This window comes from Mesoplodon bidens (assembly GCF_964165515.1).
Source record: "Mesoplodon bidens genome assembly, chromosome: 9".
In the NCBI taxonomy this organism is placed as follows: domain Eukaryota; kingdom Metazoa; phylum Chordata; class Mammalia; order Artiodactyla; family Ziphiidae; genus Mesoplodon; species Mesoplodon bidens.
In genome coordinates, this window is record NC_138166.1 from 19893431 (window position 1) to 19916581 (window position 23151).

The following is a 23151-nucleotide window of genomic DNA, read 5'->3' on the forward strand; positions in this document are numbered from 1 at the left end:
TATGTATAACGCTTTGTGAACCCCTGGATAGCCTTGTGTTTCTTATCGTGACTCCTTTAATATTCAGGGTTCTGTGTTTTCTTTTTCCGCTCTTATGGTATAGTCCACTCCCCTACCCTTTGTTCCCATCCCCTGCTAGCCCCTTTTCCCTCTCCCTTCCTCCTCACTTTGTCCTTCTCTCTCCCCTTGCCTCTCTTCCCTCCCCTCTCTTCCAGACCGTCATTCCCCCCACCTTGTTTATTCCATTCAGTGATTTGTTAGCTGGGTCCCAGGAGAGCATAGTTTAAATGAGGTGACGGATTTTGTTGCTTTTAGATGCACTTTTTAATTTAGACCTCTCTTCCCATGCATGTCTGGGGATCAACTGGCACAGTCTCCATTCCTAACCTCAGCTACCTCTTTCCAAAACACATGCCACTTGTATCAAGGGAAATGAGGTGAGAGAGTCTAAATGGATTTGGATGTTTTCATTATCACTATTGGGAAATCAGTGGATGGCCAAAGTCATAAGTGCAAGTGCTCAGAAAAGGATTTCTTTGAACTCATAAAGAATCTTTTGCCATAATAACTATGGCAAAATGACAAGAGAAGTCAGAAAAAACAGAGTAGTACTCCCCTCATGGAAGATCTATTTTATTCTCCATCTGTTCACCAGGGGATGAGTTAACACCCAGTTAAGTTCCTAGAATATTAAAGATACTTAACTTAGATCTGGTTCACTTTGGGTTTGATCTTTTAAAAATAATCATACCATTATGTCACAGAAAAAACCCTCAAGAGCTTACATTTTTTGATGAGTTTGCTCCCTGCCTTTTCAACTCCTCCATTAAATCCTGGTATCTAGCTGCCATTTTCCAATCATGAGCAAAATTATCTCTGGGCTGAAGACTCAACCACAACTTGTGCTTTTGTCTGTTTCAGCATATAATGACAAGATTGTGGCTTTTCTTCGCCAGCCAAACATTTTTGAAATGCTGCAAGAGCGTCAGCCAAGTTTGGCGAGAAACCACACACTCAGGTAGGGGCCTGTCTACCACCCTCTACCTACAGGTCTCTCCTGCTGGTTTTCCAGGTGGGGCAGCCTCTGTGGAGAGAGGGCAGACACTTAAGATGTGTTTTATTCATGCATTTAAATTATAACCTGAATATTTAAAATGAAGGATCCAGGGGTTTCTAATGTTCTCTAAAGTGTTGCAATCAGAGATAGTTATCATGCCAGGTTACCTATTATTCTTACGATGCTAAAATGATTTCCATTGATTTGGAGAGAAGCATGGAAAGGGAGCAAAATAGTTTTCATCAAAAAATTATTTATGTAAAGCACCATATAAATTATTTTTGTTTTAAGAATATAATTGTCTGATGGTACACCAGATATTAGATGACTATATTCAAAAATAAACCAGCAAACAAAAAGTATCATATGTGTTCTAACACCTTAAATCCTAATGTCCATTACGGTCCTTTCTGAATGGGTGTCTCTGAAACTCTGAATCACTGTATTTGGAAGGGAAAGCCACCCAAAGTGATGAAAAGAGAAAATATCCTCTGAACTTAAATCCCACTTTCTCACCAAGATATTCAAGTACTACCCAGCATTTCAAAAGCTGGAGATGCACAATGGTTAAGTGTGTCCACTCAGAGTTTGAATACTTGCTCCAGCACTTAGGGACCAGTGATGGAGGCATGTCATTTAATCCTCTACCCTCAGCCTCCTCATCATTGAAACAGGATCACAATGTGGGCACCATTAAGATGCTTCACTGGGTTTGTGTATAAAGGACCAGGCAAGGTAGGCAGGGATGCAGCCAGTGACTGCCCCTAACTCCTCACCTCCCATCCGGTGGTCTTTTGAATCTGGCTGACAACTATAATCCTCTACTTTGACCTCCTCAGTGAGTCACCAACACCTAAAAATAAACTCTTTGCTAGTCATATCTTTATTAATCCTGCCAGGATGGATCACTCACTGTTCTTTTCCCCTCCATCACCAACCCCATTGACACTTCTTTTCCCTGTGGTTTTACTCTGTGCAAATTAGAACCTCCATCCTCCCAAATGCCCATCATCTCAATTCCGCCCTCTTTCTTCAGCTTCACATCTAAACATTTATCTCCTCGCTTTCTTCCAGCCCTTCTTTTCTCTTCTCCCTGCCATGGCCTAGGTTTGGATCCTCATCATCTCTCTCCCGGACTTGGCAGGGATCTCTTAAGTAGATACTCCCTATCATTCTACTATAAAAGCTTCCCGTGGAGTAACCTCAGGGCTGGCCACCACAGTGGCTCTCAGACTCTCTTTCAGGGGACCTCAGAGCAGCTAAGGACCCTCTCTGGAAGTTAGTCCTTGAGGAAGTACACCACACAATAGCAGGAAGAGGGCAGAGACGGGCATGTGATACTAACCTCATAGTGAGGGGGCCAGCTGGCACCCTGTTCCAGACTGGGCCACTGGCCCTCACCCTTGCAGGGCCTCTGGTCAGCCCTGCCTTTCTTCTAATCCCTGCTCTGCCCACCCTAGCCAGGCCACTGAGCAGTTTAGGCCAGACTCTTAGGCCAGGGACTCTTGCCCACCTCATGAGGTTTTGAGGCCATATGAAAGAGGCTATTTATGTAGATCTGCTGCAGGTTTTCCTGCCTACCCATTAGGGTAAGACCTTCGTTTCATGGAGGGGGAGGGAGGTGGAATCTGAGCATAGTTAGAGAACTTGTGAAAAATGCACCAACTAATAAAATTGGCTTATTTACATGGGGTTTTGGGGGCGGGGGGGGATTCTTTGTTCAGTTCCTTATGAAACTATGAGCTCCCTCTCCAAAAAGGAACTGGTTTTGATGGAATCTTTCTTACATCAGAGCTCGTGCTAAGGAAAGATGGAAACCCTCTCTCATAAGAGTGGAATTCATTGCAGTTGAAGAACTAGATGAACTATATTGAGACACTTCTACAGCTTTTCTCTCCAGGATTTCAAAATTCATAAACAAATACTTTCAGTTTCATTACTCAATACCAACAAAATAATGCCCCCAGACAAAAGCTTCCCATGGCTCCTGTTATGTATGTAATAAAGTCAAGATTTCTAAGCACAATTTCCATAGTCTCCTAAGACTGGCTCTAATCTAACTCTCCACCATCCTGTGCTCGTATTTACTTCCTTCTGGTGTCTTCCACCACCGTCAAACAGCCTGTGCCCTCTCCTACCCACACCCTTCCTGGAATGGCTTCTCTCTTAAAGGCATTTCAACCCATTTTAAAGGCTCAAGTCAAACGCAAAGTCTCGGTGATCTAGGCAGACTTTAGTAGTTCTTTTGCTTTGATTTAATAGCATTTGTTTTTGTACCTCTAAGATATTTTTCCATTAACCCTTGTCTTCTACCATGTACTAATGTCTTCCTACAACACTGGAAGTGTCTTAGGGCAGGGTCTGTATCTTCTTGGTCTTTGAACCACTGTTGCCTCAGAGCCTGGTTCCTCTACTCTGAAGATAAGAAACACTGATTACTTTTTGAGTGAACAAAAGGACTTTAGCTTGACTGATTATCACTTCCACTTGTGGTCAACTCTGCCCAAGTTTTATTACTGTGCCCCGGAAGGCAGGGCCATACTCGGCCCATTCGTGGGCTGCTCTCCGGCTCACGAATGAGCTCTCTGGCTCATAATTTAAGGGAATTTCCAAGGGATTTTCAGAGGTGTTGTACTACCTGAAAACTTTCTGACACATCACTGCTCTTGAACATTTTTATGTTACAGATTCTACCACTAAATAAGGAGTTCACTGCTTACTTTTGGGAGAAATGTGAGCTCCCAAAAGGCCCTAGAGTCCTATTTAAATCATTTTTAAAGTAATAAAATTAATCCCCTGTGTAAAAGAGTGGAATATGTTTCTGAAGGGAAGTAAACAGTTTCAGCACTGTTGTTTAGTATCATGTTATAACAAAATCTAAGAAACTTCGGGGTTTTTTTTGCAGTGTGGAATTGTACAACTATGATTATCCAGATGTGGGTGACTTGGAATTAGGGAATATTGGAACTGGAAAAAAATTGGAAATTAATGTAGAAACTAATAACCTTTTTAAGGTTAAGGACTCCTTTGAGAGTCTGATGAAAGCTTTTATAGACTCTCCTCCATATATAAACATAAATCTTTGCATATAATTTCAAACAGTTAATGGATCCTAAAGGACCTGTAGACCCTAGGTTGAAAACCCAAAGAGCTCATCAAAAACAGAAAGCCCACAGTGGCATCAGAAACTGACTAAGAGGTCATGGAATCAAAAAGGCAGAACAGGAGCAAGAGTTTGCTCTTCAGGGTGTCAGGCTTTAAGAATCCAAAAAACAGGGCACTGAGCCTATGACTATGCCTCTGCCTGTGCCTAGATGTGGTGTGAGGGGGAGTCAGCTTGACTTTAAAGATCCAACAGTTGAAAGGAAAACCTCCCCTCCCCATGACCCTGCCCAGAGGAAGAACTTACTGCTTCCTCTGTGGTTCCCACATGGGGACCATGACCCCATGGTCATGGCTATTCTCCAGGAGCCATGGATCCACTGTCCTGGGTTTGCAAAGCCAGTCGTTGGGTTAGAGGGTGGAGGATGACTTCTCAGAAAACTGTGTTCAGCAGAAGTAGTGAAGCATAAGGAAACCACATGGGGAGAGGGAAGGCGGAGGCATAAAACCCAGGGGTTAATGACATCTGTTAAGTTTAAGGGTCATGGTAGCAGTCCTCATTCATTCTTTCGTTCCTTCAACTAGTGCTTTTATTGAGCAGCTATTCTGAATCAGGATTGTGTGAGGGCTGTGTACCCAGTATCTAAGCCAAACAGACATTGGTCCTACTCTCATGGGACTTACTATCTATTGAGGAAGACGGATAATAGACAAGTGTGACTTTTTTTAAAGCCAAATATATAGCTATAGATTGTATTATGGGCCATGAAGGACATGATCAGAATTGAGTGATAGTGATGGAAGGATGGCAAGGATTTCCTTGTGGATATTGAGTTTTAAGGTCTTTGAGGCCACAAATGAAGATGTCAGGATGGCAAGGAGGCAGGTGGTTCTACTGACCAGAGCTCTGAGGGGAGTTTTCCTGATGGGATGCGTGTAAGAGAGGCGGTTGGCATTCTCACCCTCAGAGATCTCCCCCAGGTCTCAGTGCCTTTGGTCTGGACCCAGGGACATTTGGAGGCCCCTCAGAACACTAGGTCTGCATGAGATTTTCACATACATGACAGAGGGTGTAATGTCCCATGAAGAGCAACCAAAACTCTCAGAAAACTCTTCTTGGCTTTCTGATATGTGTATGTGGTCTGAGTAGATAGCGTGATGGTAGAACCACTACAGAGGGTGCCACTTCCCGTGGATGGGAAGGGTGCTCTCCTGCCCTCATGGACTTGACTCTCTTTGGACTTTGTTTCCCCAGGAACCCAGGGAATAAAGAGTGACCCCCTAGAATGTTCTCTCCCTTTTTCCCCAGGCAAGGAGACCAGGGGCTTGCCCAGACGCAGGTCCCTTGGGGCAGCAGGGTGACCTGCCCCAGGGACATTGCCACTGGGGGAACACATCAATTTGAGAGCCCTTCGTGGGGCTGCAGTTGGTAAACCAGAGGAACAGGGTCCACGAGAATCCTCCAAACAAGAGGGCTGTGAGATGCTGTCAGGATTGGAGGACAGTGCTCAGGCACACGGAGTCAAGGGCACAGAGACGTGGAGGGAGAAGCAGCTGGTGAAGGAGGCTTGGTGCTTGTACCCTTGGCCAGGCTTCCACCTCCTCCCTGAAAAATGATGTGTGGACAGGTCTGCTCCAGTTTCCAAGTCCCTGGTCAGAGGAGCCACTATGAGCACCCACAGGTTTTGGAAATAGCCTTTACTGCAACAGTACTCTACCCATAACTTCAGGTTGGACCACAGTGCATTTCTCTGTTTAATCCCATTTTGTGTATCTTTGTAGAAGCCAAAAAGTTTCTCTTGTCTTCTTAAAAATACCCACACCAAAAGGTCAAGTTCATTGTATTTTTACCTGAAAATTTGCAAGTTATGATGAAGATTTGGATTCACATTACTATAATCAGAGAGAGAAAAAAGTTGTATCTATAGTATTTTTATTAATAGATTTATTTTTAATCTTTCATTAGAGGAAACTGATTAAACGGTATACTAGACCACTCTTTATTAATTTCTTACAAGTACATGTGATTCTAAAATCATCTCAAAAATTTAAACAAAAAAAGAAAAAAGTGAAATATTTTAAAAAAATCAATCCTTAAGTCTTCTCAGATTTCTGCTGCATCTCTTCAAGAAAGGGGAAAAACTTTTAACTTCTTTGAAGCATACCTACAAGGGAATGATTCTTGGCCATAGTGTTTGTAATCTTTGAATATCTGAATATCAGAGAAGCACATTACAAAGTTCATTTGATCAAAAGAAATGCTATTTATCCATAGACTTACTGGAATTATTTTGCCAGGTTGGAGTTGGAGGTTGTGAAAAAGTCAGAATGCACGAGTTGTAATTAAACAGAGAGAAATTGATGCCTATACTCAAATTGACCTGGGAGACTCTCATGTATTCTGGGGCCAGACCCTCTCTGGACCCAGTGTGGAGTTAATTCATTTTCCATCAGGCATAAGGTTTCTCAGGAGACACCTCGTCACTCTTTCTTCCCATGGCTTCCAAGATGCCATGAACCCACAACAGTCCTCCCCAGCTCCACTCCCAACTCTGTGACTCTCTGAGGACCTATCTGTGTTGTGCTCCTTGGCTTCTGTCCCCATGTGAGTCTGAGGAAAGGTGATCCCTTGGAGAGCATCATGGGAACCTGCAATATGAACTTAAATACCTCGAAATACTCTGGACATTAGAACATCACTTTTCAGCCCTATTGGAAGAGAAAGGGGGATCAGAATGGGGTTCATTCCTTAACTTATGCATCGGTGTGTAATTCTTATTTTCCTTCCCACATTATTCTAGGGAGAAAATCCATTATATTCGGACCGAGGGTAATCATGGGCTTGAAAAGTTGTCCTGTGATGCAGATCTAGTCATTTTGCTGAGGTAAGGGGCTGAGCCTGAAACAGTTCTGGAAAAGCAACTGGAAAAGCTGCTCTGGGCAGTTCTCCAGGACAGCCCAGACTGAAACACTCGTTGCTTGTTCTAGAATATTCTAGTGGCTGCAACTGAAGTAGGGCTCCCACCCTTATACCTGCTATTCACCTCTTTCTCTACATGTAAGACTGGGGTATCAAGAGGAGCTACATATGGTACTTGATGGAGACCTTGTTGTAGGATTAATTAGGGTTTAAAATAACAGGGAGAGTTTGCATGCCAGAATGTGCCCATCTAAATGAATCTAAGTGCTTTCGTTGTCTTGTGAGAATTGTAACCACTCTTACCCCAATTTGTGAACATTCTCTCATGGACAGAGAACTAACTTCTTAATTTTTTCTTTTACTTTGCAGTCTCTTTGAAGAAGAGATTATGTCCTATGTCCCCCTGCAGGCTGCCTTCCACCCTGGGTACAGCTTCTCTCCCCGCTGTTCACCCTGCTCATCACCTCAGAACTCCCCAGGTAACTTGAGGGTCTGGCATTCTGTCTCGTGCAAGTGGCCACCTGTGTTTCCACCTGATGAAGGTGCCCTCTCTCCCTTAGTCCCCTCTCAATTTTCTGATCATCTGCACATTAAGTTGGGTGTTGACACAGTGCCACCTGTTTTGGTAATGACCCCAAGCTATTATGTGTTTTGCATTTTTAATGATTTGGAAACATTTTTCACTAAACCAATATTTCATGACATGAAAATTATATGAAATTCATGTTTTGGTGTCTATCAATAAAATTTTATTGGAACCCAGCCACACCCATTTATCTATATATTTTGTGTCAACTTTCATGCTACAACAGCAGAGCTGAGTAGTAGCGACAGAGACCATATGGCCCCAAAAACCTAAAATATCTACTATCTGGCCCTTTACAGAAAAAGTCTGTGGACCCCTGCTCTAAATTACTGTTTTGTTCTAAAACACACTCTCTGAGCATTTAAAAGGGAAGAGCCCTTTCTGGAACATTCTGCCTCATGAATCAGAATGTTATTAGATACGAATTTGAGTAACTTTCTGTTAAGTTGTAAAGGAGTTACTAGGTTACGTGCTTACTAGGGACCACCAGTGTGCCCCCATGAAGATGCCAAAGAAGTTTTTAATATGATGTGAAATTGTTTCCCTGAAGTTTTCTTTGTGTATTAGAATGAATTTAGAATTAGAACTCATGATATTCTTTGTGGGTATTTTCCATTCCAAATGAGGAAATATATATTGAACCGTTTAGCGAAAAAAGAAGCTAGTATTTCCTGGGTTCATCAAGATAATTAGCTTCAGTCAAATCCGTACTCCCAAATGGGATCCAGATATTGAAGAGTTTTTCCCCATTGTCTTGGTTTACAAGATCACATTGTCATGGGTGTTTGTGGCCAACCCAAATCTATTTTCATAACTTTAAAATTTAGTAAAGGAAGTTAGTTGAAAAATCTAGTAACTTCTTATCTTATGACCCCCAGGGTTAGAGTTCAAACTTGGCTTTTGAAGCCAGGGGGAAATGGAGAAGAAAAACAGAATTTAGCAATATACTCTGTCCCCCAGAAGGGATGTCTCATTCAGCTAGTGTCACTCAATACTGCCATAGGTCTCTAAAAGTAGAATATCTTTTCATTTGTTCAGAATGACCCCCGTCATGTTGTTCAGAACTATCTCTTAGAGGTAGTTTTGCTAATTCCTAAAATCTGTTTTGAAGTCAGTATCTCCTTGTTATGCCTTCCTCCAAACAAGTGTATCAGTAGCATTGCTGAGGAAATGTCCCACGTGTGCTGCGTCTGACATACAGCATAGCTGACATGACACGGCTTGGGAAAAGGAGGACCAGGAGCTTTGTCAGAGCCAGCATCAGGACAGTCAGTTGTTTCCAGTGCACACAGGATGGCTTCCTTCTGGGGAGCAGACCCTTCCATCTGGGGGACCTGTTGGTCTGCATGATGATCTGCCATCTTGTTGTAGAGATGGTCCCAGCCTGATAACGTGTCTACATCTTGGTCCAAACCTTTGGCAGTAGAGTGTCTACGTACCTTTGGTATGTAGAGTATCATTACACGGGGGAGATATCATACTGCAAATAGAAAAAATAAGGGAGTCAAAGAGTTACTTGCTCACTGCGAATTATTTGGATAAGTTTTATAAAAGGAATCAACCTTCCTGATACAGATGTTACTGACACCATGAATGCAAAGAATCATCCAATTCACGCTGTCAAAGTGCTTAATTCTTTACTCTCCTAGCTTTGACCTTGGGGTCCTAGACTATGTAAGCCAGATATTTTGAAGTTAAACTTTACAATTCCCATTTTTCTAGACCTTCATGACATTTACCTGGGGCAACGTAGTGAATCATACATGCCAAAGCACTCTGTAAAGCTTAAATTATTAGAAAAATGCATCGTAGCGACCATGGGCCATAGTGGTAGTACCAGCAGTAATGAAAGTTGTATTATAAAATATACTGTAATCTGATGGCAGAAAATTATACTTGCACCTATAGACTTGTATTCTAGTTCTACCTATATCCCGAAACGGGGTATTTCAGCAGACTCTTTCCTTTTCAAGTGGTGGCTGTTGGTTCCCCCCACACCTCAGATGCTGCAGGACTCGCTGGTGAGACTGGCGCCGCTGGTGCCCTGTGTGCCTCCCTGCTAACACAGATCAGCTGTATCTCTGCCCCTAGTTGCTGTCATCCACCGACCTTTTTCTCATTCTTAAAGACTGTGGCACCCGTCTCACCGTCTCCCTCTCCTCCCCAACTCCTTCCACCATCCTGGATGACATCAGCATCCACAAGGGCACCCGTGCAGTTCCTTGGCCTCCCAGTTTCTGGGCTTCCTTGTCTGCCCTGACCTCCTCCTCCTCAACCACTGGTCCCACAATCCCCTTCCTGCCTTGTTGTCATCTCTGACGTCGCTGACTCAAGCATCCTACTCCCATCCAACATGCTTATTCAGCTGCTCTCCCCGATACCACCCTGTGCCCTCATCAGGACCTCCAGTTCACGGACGCCTCTCCTTTCTAACTGCCTCTCCCTCATCCAGCATAGGCTCCCTGGTTCATCTTTTCTTGACAACACCCTGAGCTCCCCGATCCTCTCCATTTCATTTACAGAGTTCCACTCCTAGGTCACCTTACTATCTGCTTCCCCTACATCTGTAGTCAGGCATTCTTGGGCAAATTCACCTGACAAGGCAGATTATCAATTATAAATTAATCATCTCTCCACCTCACATGGACCTTAAACACCCAAAAGAAAACTCAACCACATTCCCCTGGTAAACATATGCTCTTCTCTGCTGCTGTTTCAAATGTTGCCACTCCTCTCAAACTTCCAACCCCTGGGTCTCTCCTGGCAAATGATGTGCCTTCTTCCTTCACTGAGAAAATTGAAGCCCTTAGACAGAAACTATCTCAAATGCCTGCTGCCTATCTTACAAGCCTACCAATGCTGCCACCCCCCTGTCCCCCTTCACACCTGTGCATTAGAGGGGGCGTCTTCACTAAGGTCGCGGCGAGCTCTGGGCACCCAGTCCTATGGGTAATTCTCAGCCCTCCTCCTGAACTTTCAGCCACATTTAACACTACTGATGGCCCCTCCCCTTAAGTCACCTCTTCAATTGGCTTCTGGGACACAAGCTGTAGGCATTTCATCTACGTCTTTGGCCACCTTTGCAGACTCATCCTTCCCTTCCTACCATCCTCAAGACTCTGTGCCAGGTTTTTTTCTCCTCTCTCTCAAGCTATGTCTTTTTCCAATCAAGCATCCAAGCGTACTGCCATCAGAGACCAAGCTCGTGATCTCACCCCCCTGTGCTTCTTCCATTTGTCCCCATCTCAGTGAATGTCACCACAGGCCATTCCATTATGATGTCTGAAACCCACCTGGGCCTCACTACCAATATCCAGTTCATTGCCTCCTAAACACATCTCCAATCTATCTTCTTCTTCTTCTTTTTTTTTTTTTTCGTTGTAGTCCCATTTCTCATCTCCACTGACACCACCCTGGCACAATGCAGGCTGTCTAAATCCACTCTGGGCCTCTCCGGTGTTTTCTCTCTACTGCAGAAAGACTAAGGTTTTCATAACTCAAGACACATCACGTTGGTCCCCACACAATGGCTTTCCTGTTGTGCTTAACATTAACAAAATTGTTTAATACAGTGTACTTTATCCTGTTTGATCTGCCTCCTGCCCACCTCTCAAGGCTTGTTTTGCATCACTCTGGTCCTCACACCCTATGCTCCAGATAAACTGGAGCACCATTTTCCATCCTGCCACGGTACCTTTGCATGTGCTGGTCCTCTACCTAGATTGCTCTTCTCCCAGCTCATCTCTTCTCTTAAGTTAAGTGGAAGCCCTTCCTAACTCACTCAATCTAATTCATGCCTACTTATTCTTCAGCTATTCCCCAGGGAAGCCTTCCTGAACTTGGCCAGAGTATTCTGTGATCTCAAAGAACTAAGTTCCTTTCCTTCATGGGTAGGAATCACCTCAACTTATAATAATATTCTCATTTCTGTGAGTTTGGTTGTATCAGTTTTATCTAGATTATAAATTCAGTACCTGGAATATAAACTAATAAATAGTTATTGAAGAGGCAAACCATGATCATAGCCATCTGTGAAACTTAGAGAAGAATGTTATTTTGTCCATTCCTTTTTTCATTAAAAGGTATATAAAGATAATAAAGCATCTGCAAAGCACTCTAGGTGATACAAAAACTCTCTTCTGTAAAGAGTAAGGAATTATTATTAATAATATTATTATTATTAATTTTGCTTTTATAGTGCAAGGTAATCTGATATAAACTCCTGCATACTCTGGGACCTAATTGACATGCCTATTTATTTTAGCGTCAATATAGTTAGAGAAATACAAAGTACACATATATTACAATCCTAGTTGCTTCATTATAGTTAGAACCACTTCTTATAGTAACTTACAAGAGTCTAGTTTGATTTATGTTGTTTTAGAATATTCAAGCATAACTAAGCCAAGAAATATGCTCATCAAGGTATTCTGAAGAGAAATACAACTTGAAATGGAGTGGAAGACATAAATATTTATTGTCATCAGAATTCAGTTTTCTCTTTATTATATTATACCTGTTTATTATAAAAGTAACTGAGGGAGTGATAGAAATGGAGGGAAATGTCTTGGAGAAGGAAAACACGAAGATGCAGGAATGTGCTTCTGGTTGGCCCTTTCTCCTCCGTTGCCCTGCATATTTGTTCTTCAATAAAAAATGATGACCTTCAGCCTGTGTGCTTCTCTCTGCAGGTTTACAGAGAGCCAGTGCAAGAGCCCCTTCACCCTACAGGAGAGACTTTGAGGCCAAGCTCCGCAATTTCTACCGAAAACTGGAAGCCAAAGGATTTGGTCAGGGTCCAGGGAAAATTAAGTGAGTGCTCCAGTGCTTGGCACTGAACTCAGATGGTAGATGTTTCTATCCTTTTCTCCCCTATAACTTGGTAATATATGTTTGGAGATTGGATACCATGGTGTAGTATCAGTCATGTTCATAGAAGGGAGGAAAGAAAAAGTTAGGAAGTTGGAAAGAAAGAAGAAAGGAAGTTAAGAAATTGGAAGGGAGGCAGGAAGAGAAGAGAAGGGAAGGAGAGGGAGAAAGAAAAGTAGATTTCAAACAAAACCATATATAAAATCAATGGTAGACCTTTTCAGAAAACAAGGAATCTTGAACTAAATTTAAAAATCATATGTTTCCCTTTACATATTCTTGGGACAAATTTACCTACTCATTAGTCAAATAGCTTTGATCTTCGGATCTAAGTAAAGAGTTGTGGTCTTTTTCCACTTTGGGTTTATTATTTTCATCTTGAAAAGCCAAACCCAAACTCAGGAATCCAACTTAAGAGATTCTTTTTGGAATTGATCAAAAAGAATCCTAAAGGTAGTCCAACATGACGGAATGTGTCCCATTATGAAAGTGCACGTTGTCCTTGTGCTTTCCTGGTTTTGAAAAGAGTGTCAACATAAGGCCATAGCTGAACTGACGGAATCTATACCTTGTTGGAGAGGCTAGGCAATGAGACCATCAGCCTGGGTCTCCACAGCTCACCTAGAACACTCCCTAACATCGGAGCCCGAGCACCCGCTCACCACCCACATGACTTCTCCTTTCCAGGCTCATCATTCGGCGAGACCACCTGTTGGAGGGAACCTTCAATCAGGTTATGGCCTATTCCCGGAAGGAGCTCCAGCGAAACAAGCTCTACATCACCTTTGTTGGAGAGGAGGGGTGAGGCACCAGCACTTTTATGGAGACACCTTAGTGTGGGTGGACCAGAGGCCCCAGGTCGTGGGTGATTCTTCTCAAGAAGGAGCAGGATGTCTCTAAGCCTTTGCCCCAAGGTGATTCTGATCATGTCCTCCCAGGCGGCCTTTCTCTCCAGGTGTTGCCAATCTTTAGGTTTCATGTTCTCTAAAAGCCTAAGATGATTGGCATGTTCTAGAGTCTGAGGTCACATGGCTAAAGTATAAGCCAAAACTACAAACCTAAACTACTGTATCTTTACTTTCTCATGTGGGTACCCTTCTGAGTTTCTGATCAAAGAACTCTTCCCCCAAGAGTGCACATATATAACTACATACCAAATTTTTCATATAATTTCAGTGATTTCTTGGCAAGCCATCTCAACCGTGTAGGGCGAGCCCACCCAGGAGGGCATAGCAGAATGAACTTGAAAGTGTTTTTAATTCATACACACGCACACATGCACCATCACAGGAAATTCTTTTGTACCTCCTACAATGAAGTCCCTGTTTTGAATGGGCCAGTTGTGTGTTTAATCCAAAAGGTATAATATGATCGAGGACAAAGGTTAAGGAACACTGCCATAGCATTGGTGCATGGCCATCTAGTAAGGACATCATCCCCAAACCAGTCACTGCATTCTCATTTTCTACAGCCAATTATACTTCCCTTGGGATCCACTGTAAAGAGCAGAGGCTGCTGTCTGCTTTCCTAGCACTGACTCTGAAAGGGCAAGCTAGCCCCTGCGTAGGGACAGGTCCCTGGCCTCTCGCACGTAATGAGCTTCCCGGGCCTCTGCTTCCTTTGCAGCCTGGACTACAGTGGTCCTTCGCGAGAGTTCTTCTTCCTTTTGTCTCAGGAGCTCTTCAACCCTTACTACGGTCTCTTCGAGTACTCCGCCAATGACACCTACACCGTGCAGATCAGCCCCATGTCTGCATTTGTAGAAAACCATCTTGAATGGTAAGAGCTGGAATTTTTACTTTCTCATGTTGGAAAGTTCTGGTCTTTCTTAGTCAGAAGACAGTGGTGTTTCTTGAGGGCCACTGTGTTTGGAGCAGCGGCCCGATATCATGAGGGCTGATGGGAGTGAATAACAAGGCACTAGAGCGAAGGTTCTCTGCCAGTCTTCACTCAGAATACAAAATAAATTACTAAAGACATGCAAATTTCCTATCAACTGCAAATTGATGTAAGATACTGTCATTGCCTTCTGAGGAGATGTGAAGGTAAGTAGACATAAGTTCTGAATGTTGATAATTCTACTAAAATCCTGAGTCCCCTGCAGAGGCTTCTTGAAGGTATTTGTAGGAAATTCTCTGATTTGGTCCAATGGCTTTCACACTGTGGCCATCAGCTTCTGCATCTTGCTGTAAAATAAGTCTGTTGGGTCAGATGATCTCTCAGCATCCTTCTGACTTGAAAATCCAATCTCTTTGGTCCTCTCTTCTTGAGACACCAATTGCCACTTACTGAAATGAGTAAGAAGATCAGTATCAGTCAATTCTGTGTAGTTCTGTGGGTGAGATACCTCAGATATGGGTGTTAGAAGTCTCCAGAAAGCTGCATGGGACATCAAGGATGCCTGCACTTTCCTACTGTGTCACCACCACACCTGACTTGAAAAGTACCCCTGACTTCACTGCAGGAGCTCCTGCCATGAGGAGGGAAACAAGTCTCAGAAACTGCTGATGTGGGTTCTTGTCTGACATTGCTTATTGATGATGTGTCATGGGGCTGCTGGTGAAGGGAGCTTCTCGGGTAACACCTGGGCCTGCTGGGTGTATGGCCCAAATCCCCATATTTTGGTTTTACGGCAACAGAACAACCCATCTCTGCTACGGCTGCCAGCTACAGCCCATGACCTCTCTCTCCAAACACTCTCAGCTTTGAAGTTCTTTTATTGTTTTTTTTTCATTTTTTAGAATTTATTTTATAGAAGTATAGTTGATTTACAACATTGTGTTAACTTCTGCTTTACAGCAAAGTGATTCAGATCTATATTTTTTTCTTTTTCATATTCTTTTCCATTATGGTTTTTCATAGGATATTGAATATAGTTCCCTGTGCAATACAGTAAGACCTTGTTGTTTATCTTTTATCTATTCTATATATAATAGTTTGCATCTGCTAATCCCAAACTCCCAATCCATCCCTCCCCCTCCAACTCTCCCCTTTGGCAACCACAAATCTGTGCTGTATGTCTTTGAGTCTGTTTCTGTTTCGTAGATATGTTCATTTGTGTCATGTTTTAGATTCCACATATAAGTGATATCATATGGTATTTGTCTCTTTCTGACTTACTTCATTTAGTATGAAAATCTCTAGGTCCATCCATGTTGCTGCAAATGGCATTATTTCATTCTTTTTTATGGCTGAGTAATATTCCATTGTGTGTGTGTGTGTGTGTGTGTGTGTGTGTGTGTGTGTGTACCACATATTCTTTTTCCATTCATCTATTGATGGACATTTAGGTTGTTTCCATGTCTTGGTTATTGTAAATAGTGTGCTATGAACTTAACGGTGCATGTATCTTTTTGAATTATAGTTTTGTCCAGGTATATGCCCAGCAGTGGAATTGCTGGATCATACGGTAGTTCTATTTTTAGTTTTCTGAGGAACCTCCATACTGTTCTCCATAGTGGCTGCACCAACTTATATTCCCACCAACAGTGTAGGAGGGTTCCCTTTTCTCCACACCCCATCCAGCATTTGTTATTTGTAGATTTTTTTTTTTTTTTTTTTTTTTTTGTGGTACGCGGGCCTCTCACTGTTGTGGCCTCTCCCGTTGTGGAGCACAGGCTCCGGACGCGCAGGCTCAGCGGCCACGGCTCACAGGCCTAGCCGCCCTGCGGCATGTGGGATCTTCCCGGACCAGGGCACGAAGCCGTGTCCCCTGCATCGGCAGGCAGACTCTCAACCACTGCGCCACCAGGGAAGCCCTGTTATTTATGGATTTTTTAATAATGGCCATTCTGACCATCGTGAGGTGGTACTTCATTGTAGTTTTGATTTGCATTTCTCTAATAATTAGTGATATTGAGCATCTTTTCATATGCCTACTGGCCATCTGGATGTCTTCTTTGGAGAAATGTCTCTTTAGGTCTTCTGCCCATTTTTTTTATTGGGTTGTTTGCTTTTTTGTTATTGAGTTGTATGAGCTCTTTACATATTTTGGAAATTAAGCCTTTATTGGTCACATCATTTGCAAATATTTTCTCCTGGTCCGTAGATTGTCTTTTCATTTTGTTTATGGTTTCCTTTGCTGTGCAAAAGCTTGTAAGTTTGATTAGGTCCCATTTGTTTATTTTTGCTTTTATTTCTATTGCCTTGGGAGACTAGCATAAGAAAACATTGGTACGATTTATGTCAGAGAATGTTTGCCTATGGTCTCTTCTAAGAGCTTATGGTGTCATGTCTTGTATTTAAGTCTTTAAGCCATTTTGAGTTTATTTTTGTGTGTGGTGCGAGGGTGTGTTCTAACTTCACTGATTTGCATGTGTCAGCTCTGAAGTTCTTGAGCTGAAGCAGGCGTGTCTGCATCAAGTGTTACAGTGGGTCTCTTGACTCTCCGCAGGTGAAGAAGCAAATGTGGCCCTTTGTTGTTCCTTTTCCTGTAACTTATCAAATAAGGGGATGATGAAACCTGGGAGGCAGAAACACATAGATGGGGCAGGCGGAGCAGGAAGTGGCCACTGAGGGGACTTAGGAATGAGAATCAAAGGCCACATCTAACTTAGTCACGTTCAGGCAGGGTTCATCCCAGCAGTGGAAAGTGCCGTACCCCATGCCACAAGAATATATATGTACACAGATTATACTTCCTATAATCCCTTAATTCTCTTAGTCTGTGAGCATGAAATTTAAGATGGTGTCTTGAAGGTCATGAATTGGAGTCAGGAAATATTTTCATCAAATATCGTAGCATATAGGAAGGACTATGCTGGATATTGTGGGATACCTTCATTAATTAAGCAATTGTAAATCAAGCATGTGCTATGTGCTAGGAGGATACAAAGACGAAGTGAATGAGATCTCCTCCCTCAAGGGGGGAGCATGTGAGTAAATCAATAATTCTACTACAATATCTTAAATGCCAGGTTATGCATACATAAAATGTGTGTGTGTGTGTGTGTGTGTGTGTGTGTTTGAGAGAGAGAGTGCCCCCAAGATGCATATATGAGACTGGGAATTGTATTAAATCACAAGGGAAAATGTCTCACTCAGCCCAAGGCAAGGGGTGGGGGAGTGGGGAGTGAAACCAGGGGATCTCATAAAAAGAGGGGATAATTGTGCCATCTTTTTTTTTTTTCTAGAGAGAGTGGGTATACGAGCCAAGCCTTAAGGGGCAGTTGAGTAGGAGACTAGGCAGAGAAGGGGAGAAAAGACGTTTTGAGGATCCAGAATTGGAAGCAAGACTCGAAAGGCGTGGGAGGGAACAGAGCCTTCAGCAAGCAGTGTAGATGGATCAGAGCCAAGAATGGCCTTTGGGGTTGTGGTGGGAATGAGGCTGGAGACGAAGAGAGAGGCAGATGGTCTCATCCCATAGGGAGAATGCTATCATTGGATTTGTGTTTTCAAAAAGTAAATCTTGCTGTAATGTGGGGAAATTTTTGAGGAGGGAAGGCTGGAAAGAGCCAAGACCAGCTCCGAAGCTGTTGATACGTCCTGGGGAGAAACAGATGGTCAAAACTGAGGCAGAGGCAGGGTCTGAGAGAGAGGGGACTGACTTTGGGAACTTCTCGGAGGGAGAAGAGACTGAACTAGTTGGTTCACTGGTTTAATGTTGAGGTGAGGGGGAGAGAGAAATATAGAATAAGTTCAAAGTTTCTGGTTGCACCGTGCGATGGACTGGGACCATTCACTGTGATGGGAGTTATGTGAAATAGATGATACTTAGAGGAAAGATGAGGAATTCACCCTTTGACACATAGAATTTGCAGTTTCCCTTATAAATACACACGGATATATTAGTATGTAACTGGAATATGGCCCTGGGGAGCATGAGGGGAGCTGGGCTGGAAACTGAGTTTGAGAGATACCAACACAGCCGGAGTGGCTCAGCCATGGGAGGAGATAGGAGCTCGCAGAGAGGTGGCCCATGCTGATGTGTCAGGGACGGGCAGAGCCAAAAGTCCCTGGGGGGAGCTAAGAAGGAGTGGCCAGGGACTCCCCTGGTGGCACAGTGGTTAAGACTCCACGCTCCTAATGCAGGGGACCCGGGTTCGATCCCTGGTCAGGAAACTAGATCCCACATGCATGCCGCAACTAAGAGTTCGCATGCCACAACTAAGGAACCGGTGAGCCGCAACTAAGGAGCCCGCAAGCCACAACTAAGACTTGACGCAACCAAATAAATGAATAAATATTTTTTTAAAAAAAGAAGAAGGAGTGACCAGAGTGCTCAGCCTGGGAGGAATGGGACAGAGAAGGAGGTGCTCCGACGAGGACCTGCCGAGGGCGAAGAAGGCAGTCTGAGAAGGTGGAGGCCAGAGGAGGTGTGCAGGCAATAGAAAGGGGTCCCCAGGGGTTCAGAGCCCAGGATTGGGAGGGCAGAGCTTGGGACATCAGGGTAGGGAGAGCGTTCAGATGACCAAGGGAGCTGCATTTGGATGGTGGCAGAGGTTCATGGGGGTAAGCGCCCTGGCGGCGTGAAGGGAACCCAGCGTTCTGGAGGAAACCTTGGGATCCAGCGTGTCTCAGCACAGGCGCAGGGGAAGGCCACAGGCAAAGGCCTGATGAAAAGCACAGGAGAAACGCTGGACTTCTGGCCTGCTCAGTCACTTTCCACCAGGGAGGGCACCTCGCCAACTGCCCAGCCCCTGTTTCTTTCATCCTGACTCTGCTGTATCTGACCATCTCTGGCTGCAGCAGGCCGTGTCAATATGTCTGTTACACTTCAGCGCTTGGAGGAAGGAAACCACAGGGATGTTTTAAGAATTAGCAAAGTTCTCTGGATGGATCCTTTATAAAGGACAAAGGCCCGTAGTGCCTGGCCCAGAGGTGCTAGTTACCCTCTGTCTTTGCAAAGGAAAGGACGTGAGGACTTTCACCCGCTGAGGTTCCCGCTCACGTTGAGAATATTTGCTGTGTAGCCCGGAAGCAAAATGGCAGGTACCTTTCTGAACAACTAGCAATCTAAACAGAGCTCACGCAGGTGAGAGCTCCCTTTTAGTTCAACATTGGATGATGAATTGTTATGAAGTGAGCCGGGGCCTCGCCTCTGATCTGAGGCTCTGACTCTGAACCTCAGTCCCCTGAGCCCTGGGCTGGCAGAAAAGCCAGGATGCAGAGTCAGCCCTGGTCCCAGATGGTACCACGACCCTCACGTGGGGTCAGACTCTTGTCTCATCAGTGCTTCAGAGGTCCTGGGGGAAGGAAGAGGGTTTCCTTTGGGCATCACTGCCACACAGAGAGAACTTGAGCCACTGGGTACGAGCCTGCTTTAGCTGTGAATGGGAAGCCCTGCTTGGCTGTGGGTGTCTCAACCAGATGGTAATGCTGCAGTTATTCCTTCTGTGTATTTTCCTACAAGCCATCCTGCACCTTGGGGCAAATGGTCTTAACAAGAAAACCGAGCGCCCCTGAGTGCTGGGCCATTTTGGCAAAGGGCACGCAGGAGGGCTCAGCACCTGAGTGAAGTCACTCCGGGCCTTACACAAAGTGTGGGCAGCAAGTGGTTGCTGAGGCCCCTGCCTGAGGCTTTGTCACTGTGGTTCCTGCAGCCAGGGGTCGATGCCACTGAAGAAACCTGACTCCCGAGTTCTCAGTTCTGTTGCCCAACCGGGTGCCAGTCCCCACCAGCAGGGTGGGCAATGCTGCGGCTGATCTCAGATGTAGGCGCCTGGCCCTCCTTCCTTCTTCACTCCCCCCTGGGACCCTTTATCCCGTGATTCACGTGGGCTGTGAGGAAGATGACACTTACTATGACCAACACATCACTCATAAGAAAACAGAGACCAAAGGATTACAGGGCTCATCACAGTCACAGCCTTGACATTGTAAAGCTAGAAGTTGTCCCTAATGCAGGACAGGCCAGGGCAGGAGTCCGCCTGGAAGGGGAGTGACTTCTGGCCCCTGCCCTCCTCTTCCCTCTGCAGAGAGGCCCTGCAGACCAGAAATAAACAGGGAGAAAACGGATCAGCTTTACAGGATTAAACATCACCCAGGATGGAAACATTGCTCGGGTATGGCTGGAAGAGGTCATTTTGTAAATTATTATTCTGGTTCTTTATCTTTTCACTGGCCCTTCTTTTGTGTCCCACACTCTGTTTTGTCTGTTGTGTCCCCTTTAAAGAGTAAGCTCCATGAAAGCAGAGATGGGTCTGTCTTATTTTACTCTGGCACAGGCCTGGCACTTTGAGGTGTTCAAAATAACATGTCATTGACGATTGAGTGCATAAGTGAGAATTGTTCCACAAGCCACACCAGCTGCTTCCTTGTACCAGGGCCGTTAAGACAGAGGGCTCGTATCTTCCATGTGCAATTAATTGCTCAAAGGTCGCACTTTTATTTGTCATCTCTGGTTTTAAAGCCCTTACAGTGTCGGCAATAAACACGCATGTCCCCTGGGAGCTTTGCACTTAGCTCTGCACGAGGTCCACACTCAGCTTGTTACTGACACAGTGCCCGCCCCCTCTCACACTGGCACCTCCAGGCCAGGCAGTACCCCAGAGATGGGCAGAGAGGCCTCTGGCACCAGGTCCTTCTCCTGCTAGCTCCTCCTTGACTGTAGCTACTTGAAATTCTCTGCTTCCTGCTCCCTGTGTGTGGGTTTTGCATACCCTGGGATACAGCCCCGAAATCAAAAGCCCGCATATGGGGCATAGCGATTCAACCCCCTTCCCTTTATTCCTAGTCAAGCATCGAGAGATACTAATATGAATAAATATGGTGACATTTCTATATACACACATTAAGTAAACTGGAAAAAAATCTGTTTTTTTGAACTTCAGCCTAAAAGGAATTCCTGTAATTGCCGTTTCATTACTTATTTGTATTACCCAATTAAGTGGTATGGACCCTGCTGGGACCCTAGCCCCACCAGGCTCTCTGCAGCAACAGGGGAGGGTTCTTTTTCCGTTTGTTTGGAGCAGCCAAATAATGAAACCAAAGCTGAGAACGACACAGCACAAGCTTTATTCAGTAACCAAAGAATGGAGAAGCAGGAACTAAGTTCACAGATCAACTTCTCACCCACCAGGAAAGAGATTTAATTTTTTGGAGTAAAGACAAAGAGAGGAGGAATGAGGCTAATGATGGAGAGATTTATGCATTAGTCTACTGGGGAAGAGGCTGGGCTTTTTCAGGGGAGTGGGATGCCACGCCCTTATCCTTTTTTGGTCCTTAATGTCCGGTCATGGCCAGGGTAGTTGTGTCATTTAGTATGCTAATGTAGTAAAATCAGTGTCTAAGGAGACTCAGGGTCTGTTGGAGGTCAGATTCGTTGCCATCTTGGTCCCAGCTGGTTCCACCTGTGTTTTTTGTTTGTTTGTTTGTAGCTTCCTTTCTTATCTCTGGACCCTTTAACTTAAAGATTTATGTTAATTCCTGCTAAAGGCAGGGGTTGGCAGGTTTTGAACAAAGACCTGGAGCAACTGTGGCAGCATTTGTACCACTGACTTTCCCAGTTGATAAGGACCCTGTCAAAATCAGCAAGGGTAACACTCATGCCAAGTAAGAGAGAGGAGGTGGAGCTGGAACCCCGTTGGGCCTCCCAAGGGAGCTGTGGTCACAGATGGATGCAGCCCTGCCCCCCACTGGGAGGGGCCGGGAAAGCCACAACACCCTCTTCCATCCTCCAGTCCCACTGGCCAAGCCAACCATGCACAGAGGGCACAGGATCTCCAGCTATGGCGGCCCATAGCAGCCTGTCCCCAAGGTCACAGAGCAGGACAGAAAATTGTGGGAAACCCATGAGGAGTGTAGGGCAGGAACTGAAAATAACCGGAGGAGCCTCTACCATTCAGGACTTTCAATCCATCCACTAGAAATATTACCATTTGCTAAATTGTATGTGTCTTTGACCGAGAAATCTTAAAGTAATATTCTAAATTCCATATCTTCATTCTTTGATTATGATTGTCATTTGCAGATTAGTGAGGTGCTCATATGATGATCTTTTTATTCTTTTAATCACCATCGCATGTTCATTTTATGTCCCTGGAGATACAGAAGTTAATATAAAACTAAACAATGAAACACCCATTGAAAACTTCTTAAACATGCCAAGCACTGTTCTAGACACTTCCATCTAACAGCACTATAGCCCAGATACTACTTAGTATACTGCTTTTACAGATGAAGAAAATAAGGTGCAGATATAACCAAAATCACAGAGATAGTCACAGACCAAGCTGGGATTGGAACCCAGGAAACCTGGCCCCAGTGTCAGGCTCTAGCCCCCTGACTAAGGCAAAGTCAGATATTTAATTGGGCAAATTACAATACAATGTGATAAATGCTATACGTACGTCTATTGTAGAACTTATCACATTGCATGGTAATAAGTATTAGGTACAAGGAGCTTTAAAAATGATGAGGGCTTCCCTGGTGGCGCAGTGGTTGAGAGTCCGCCTGCCGATGCAGGGGACACAGGTTCGATCCCTGGCCCGGGAAGATCCCACATGCCGCAAAGCAACTAAGCTCATGTGCCACAACTACTGAGCCTGTGCTCTAGAGCCTGTGAGCCACAACTACTGAGCCCACATGCCGCAACTATTGAAGCCCGCACGCCTAGAGCCCATGCTCCACAATGAGGGAAGCCACTCAAATGAGAAGCAGCCCGCGCACCACAACGAA

General features: G+C 44.5%; 1 protein-coding gene across 3 annotated transcripts in view; it reads left to right on the top strand.

Moving 5' to 3' along the window:
• Positions 1-23151, top strand: part of HECW1 (HECT, C2 and WW domain containing E3 ubiquitin protein ligase 1) — a gene marked incomplete at both ends in the record, with an annotated part of 546121 nt that overhangs the window by 485105 nt on the left and 37865 nt on the right. For all 3 annotated transcript variants that reach the window (XM_081244601.1, XM_081244600.1, XM_081244602.1), the window contains 6 exons: positions 922-1018; positions 6961-7044; positions 7449-7558; positions 12357-12477; positions 13222-13335; positions 14161-14313. In XM_081244601.1, the coding sequence (XP_081100727.1) occupies positions 922-1018; positions 6961-7044; positions 7449-7558; positions 12357-12477; positions 13222-13335; positions 14161-14313 (679 nt within the window). The remainder of the gene's footprint in view (positions 1-921; positions 1019-6960; positions 7045-7448; positions 7559-12356; positions 12478-13221; positions 13336-14160; positions 14314-23151) is intronic.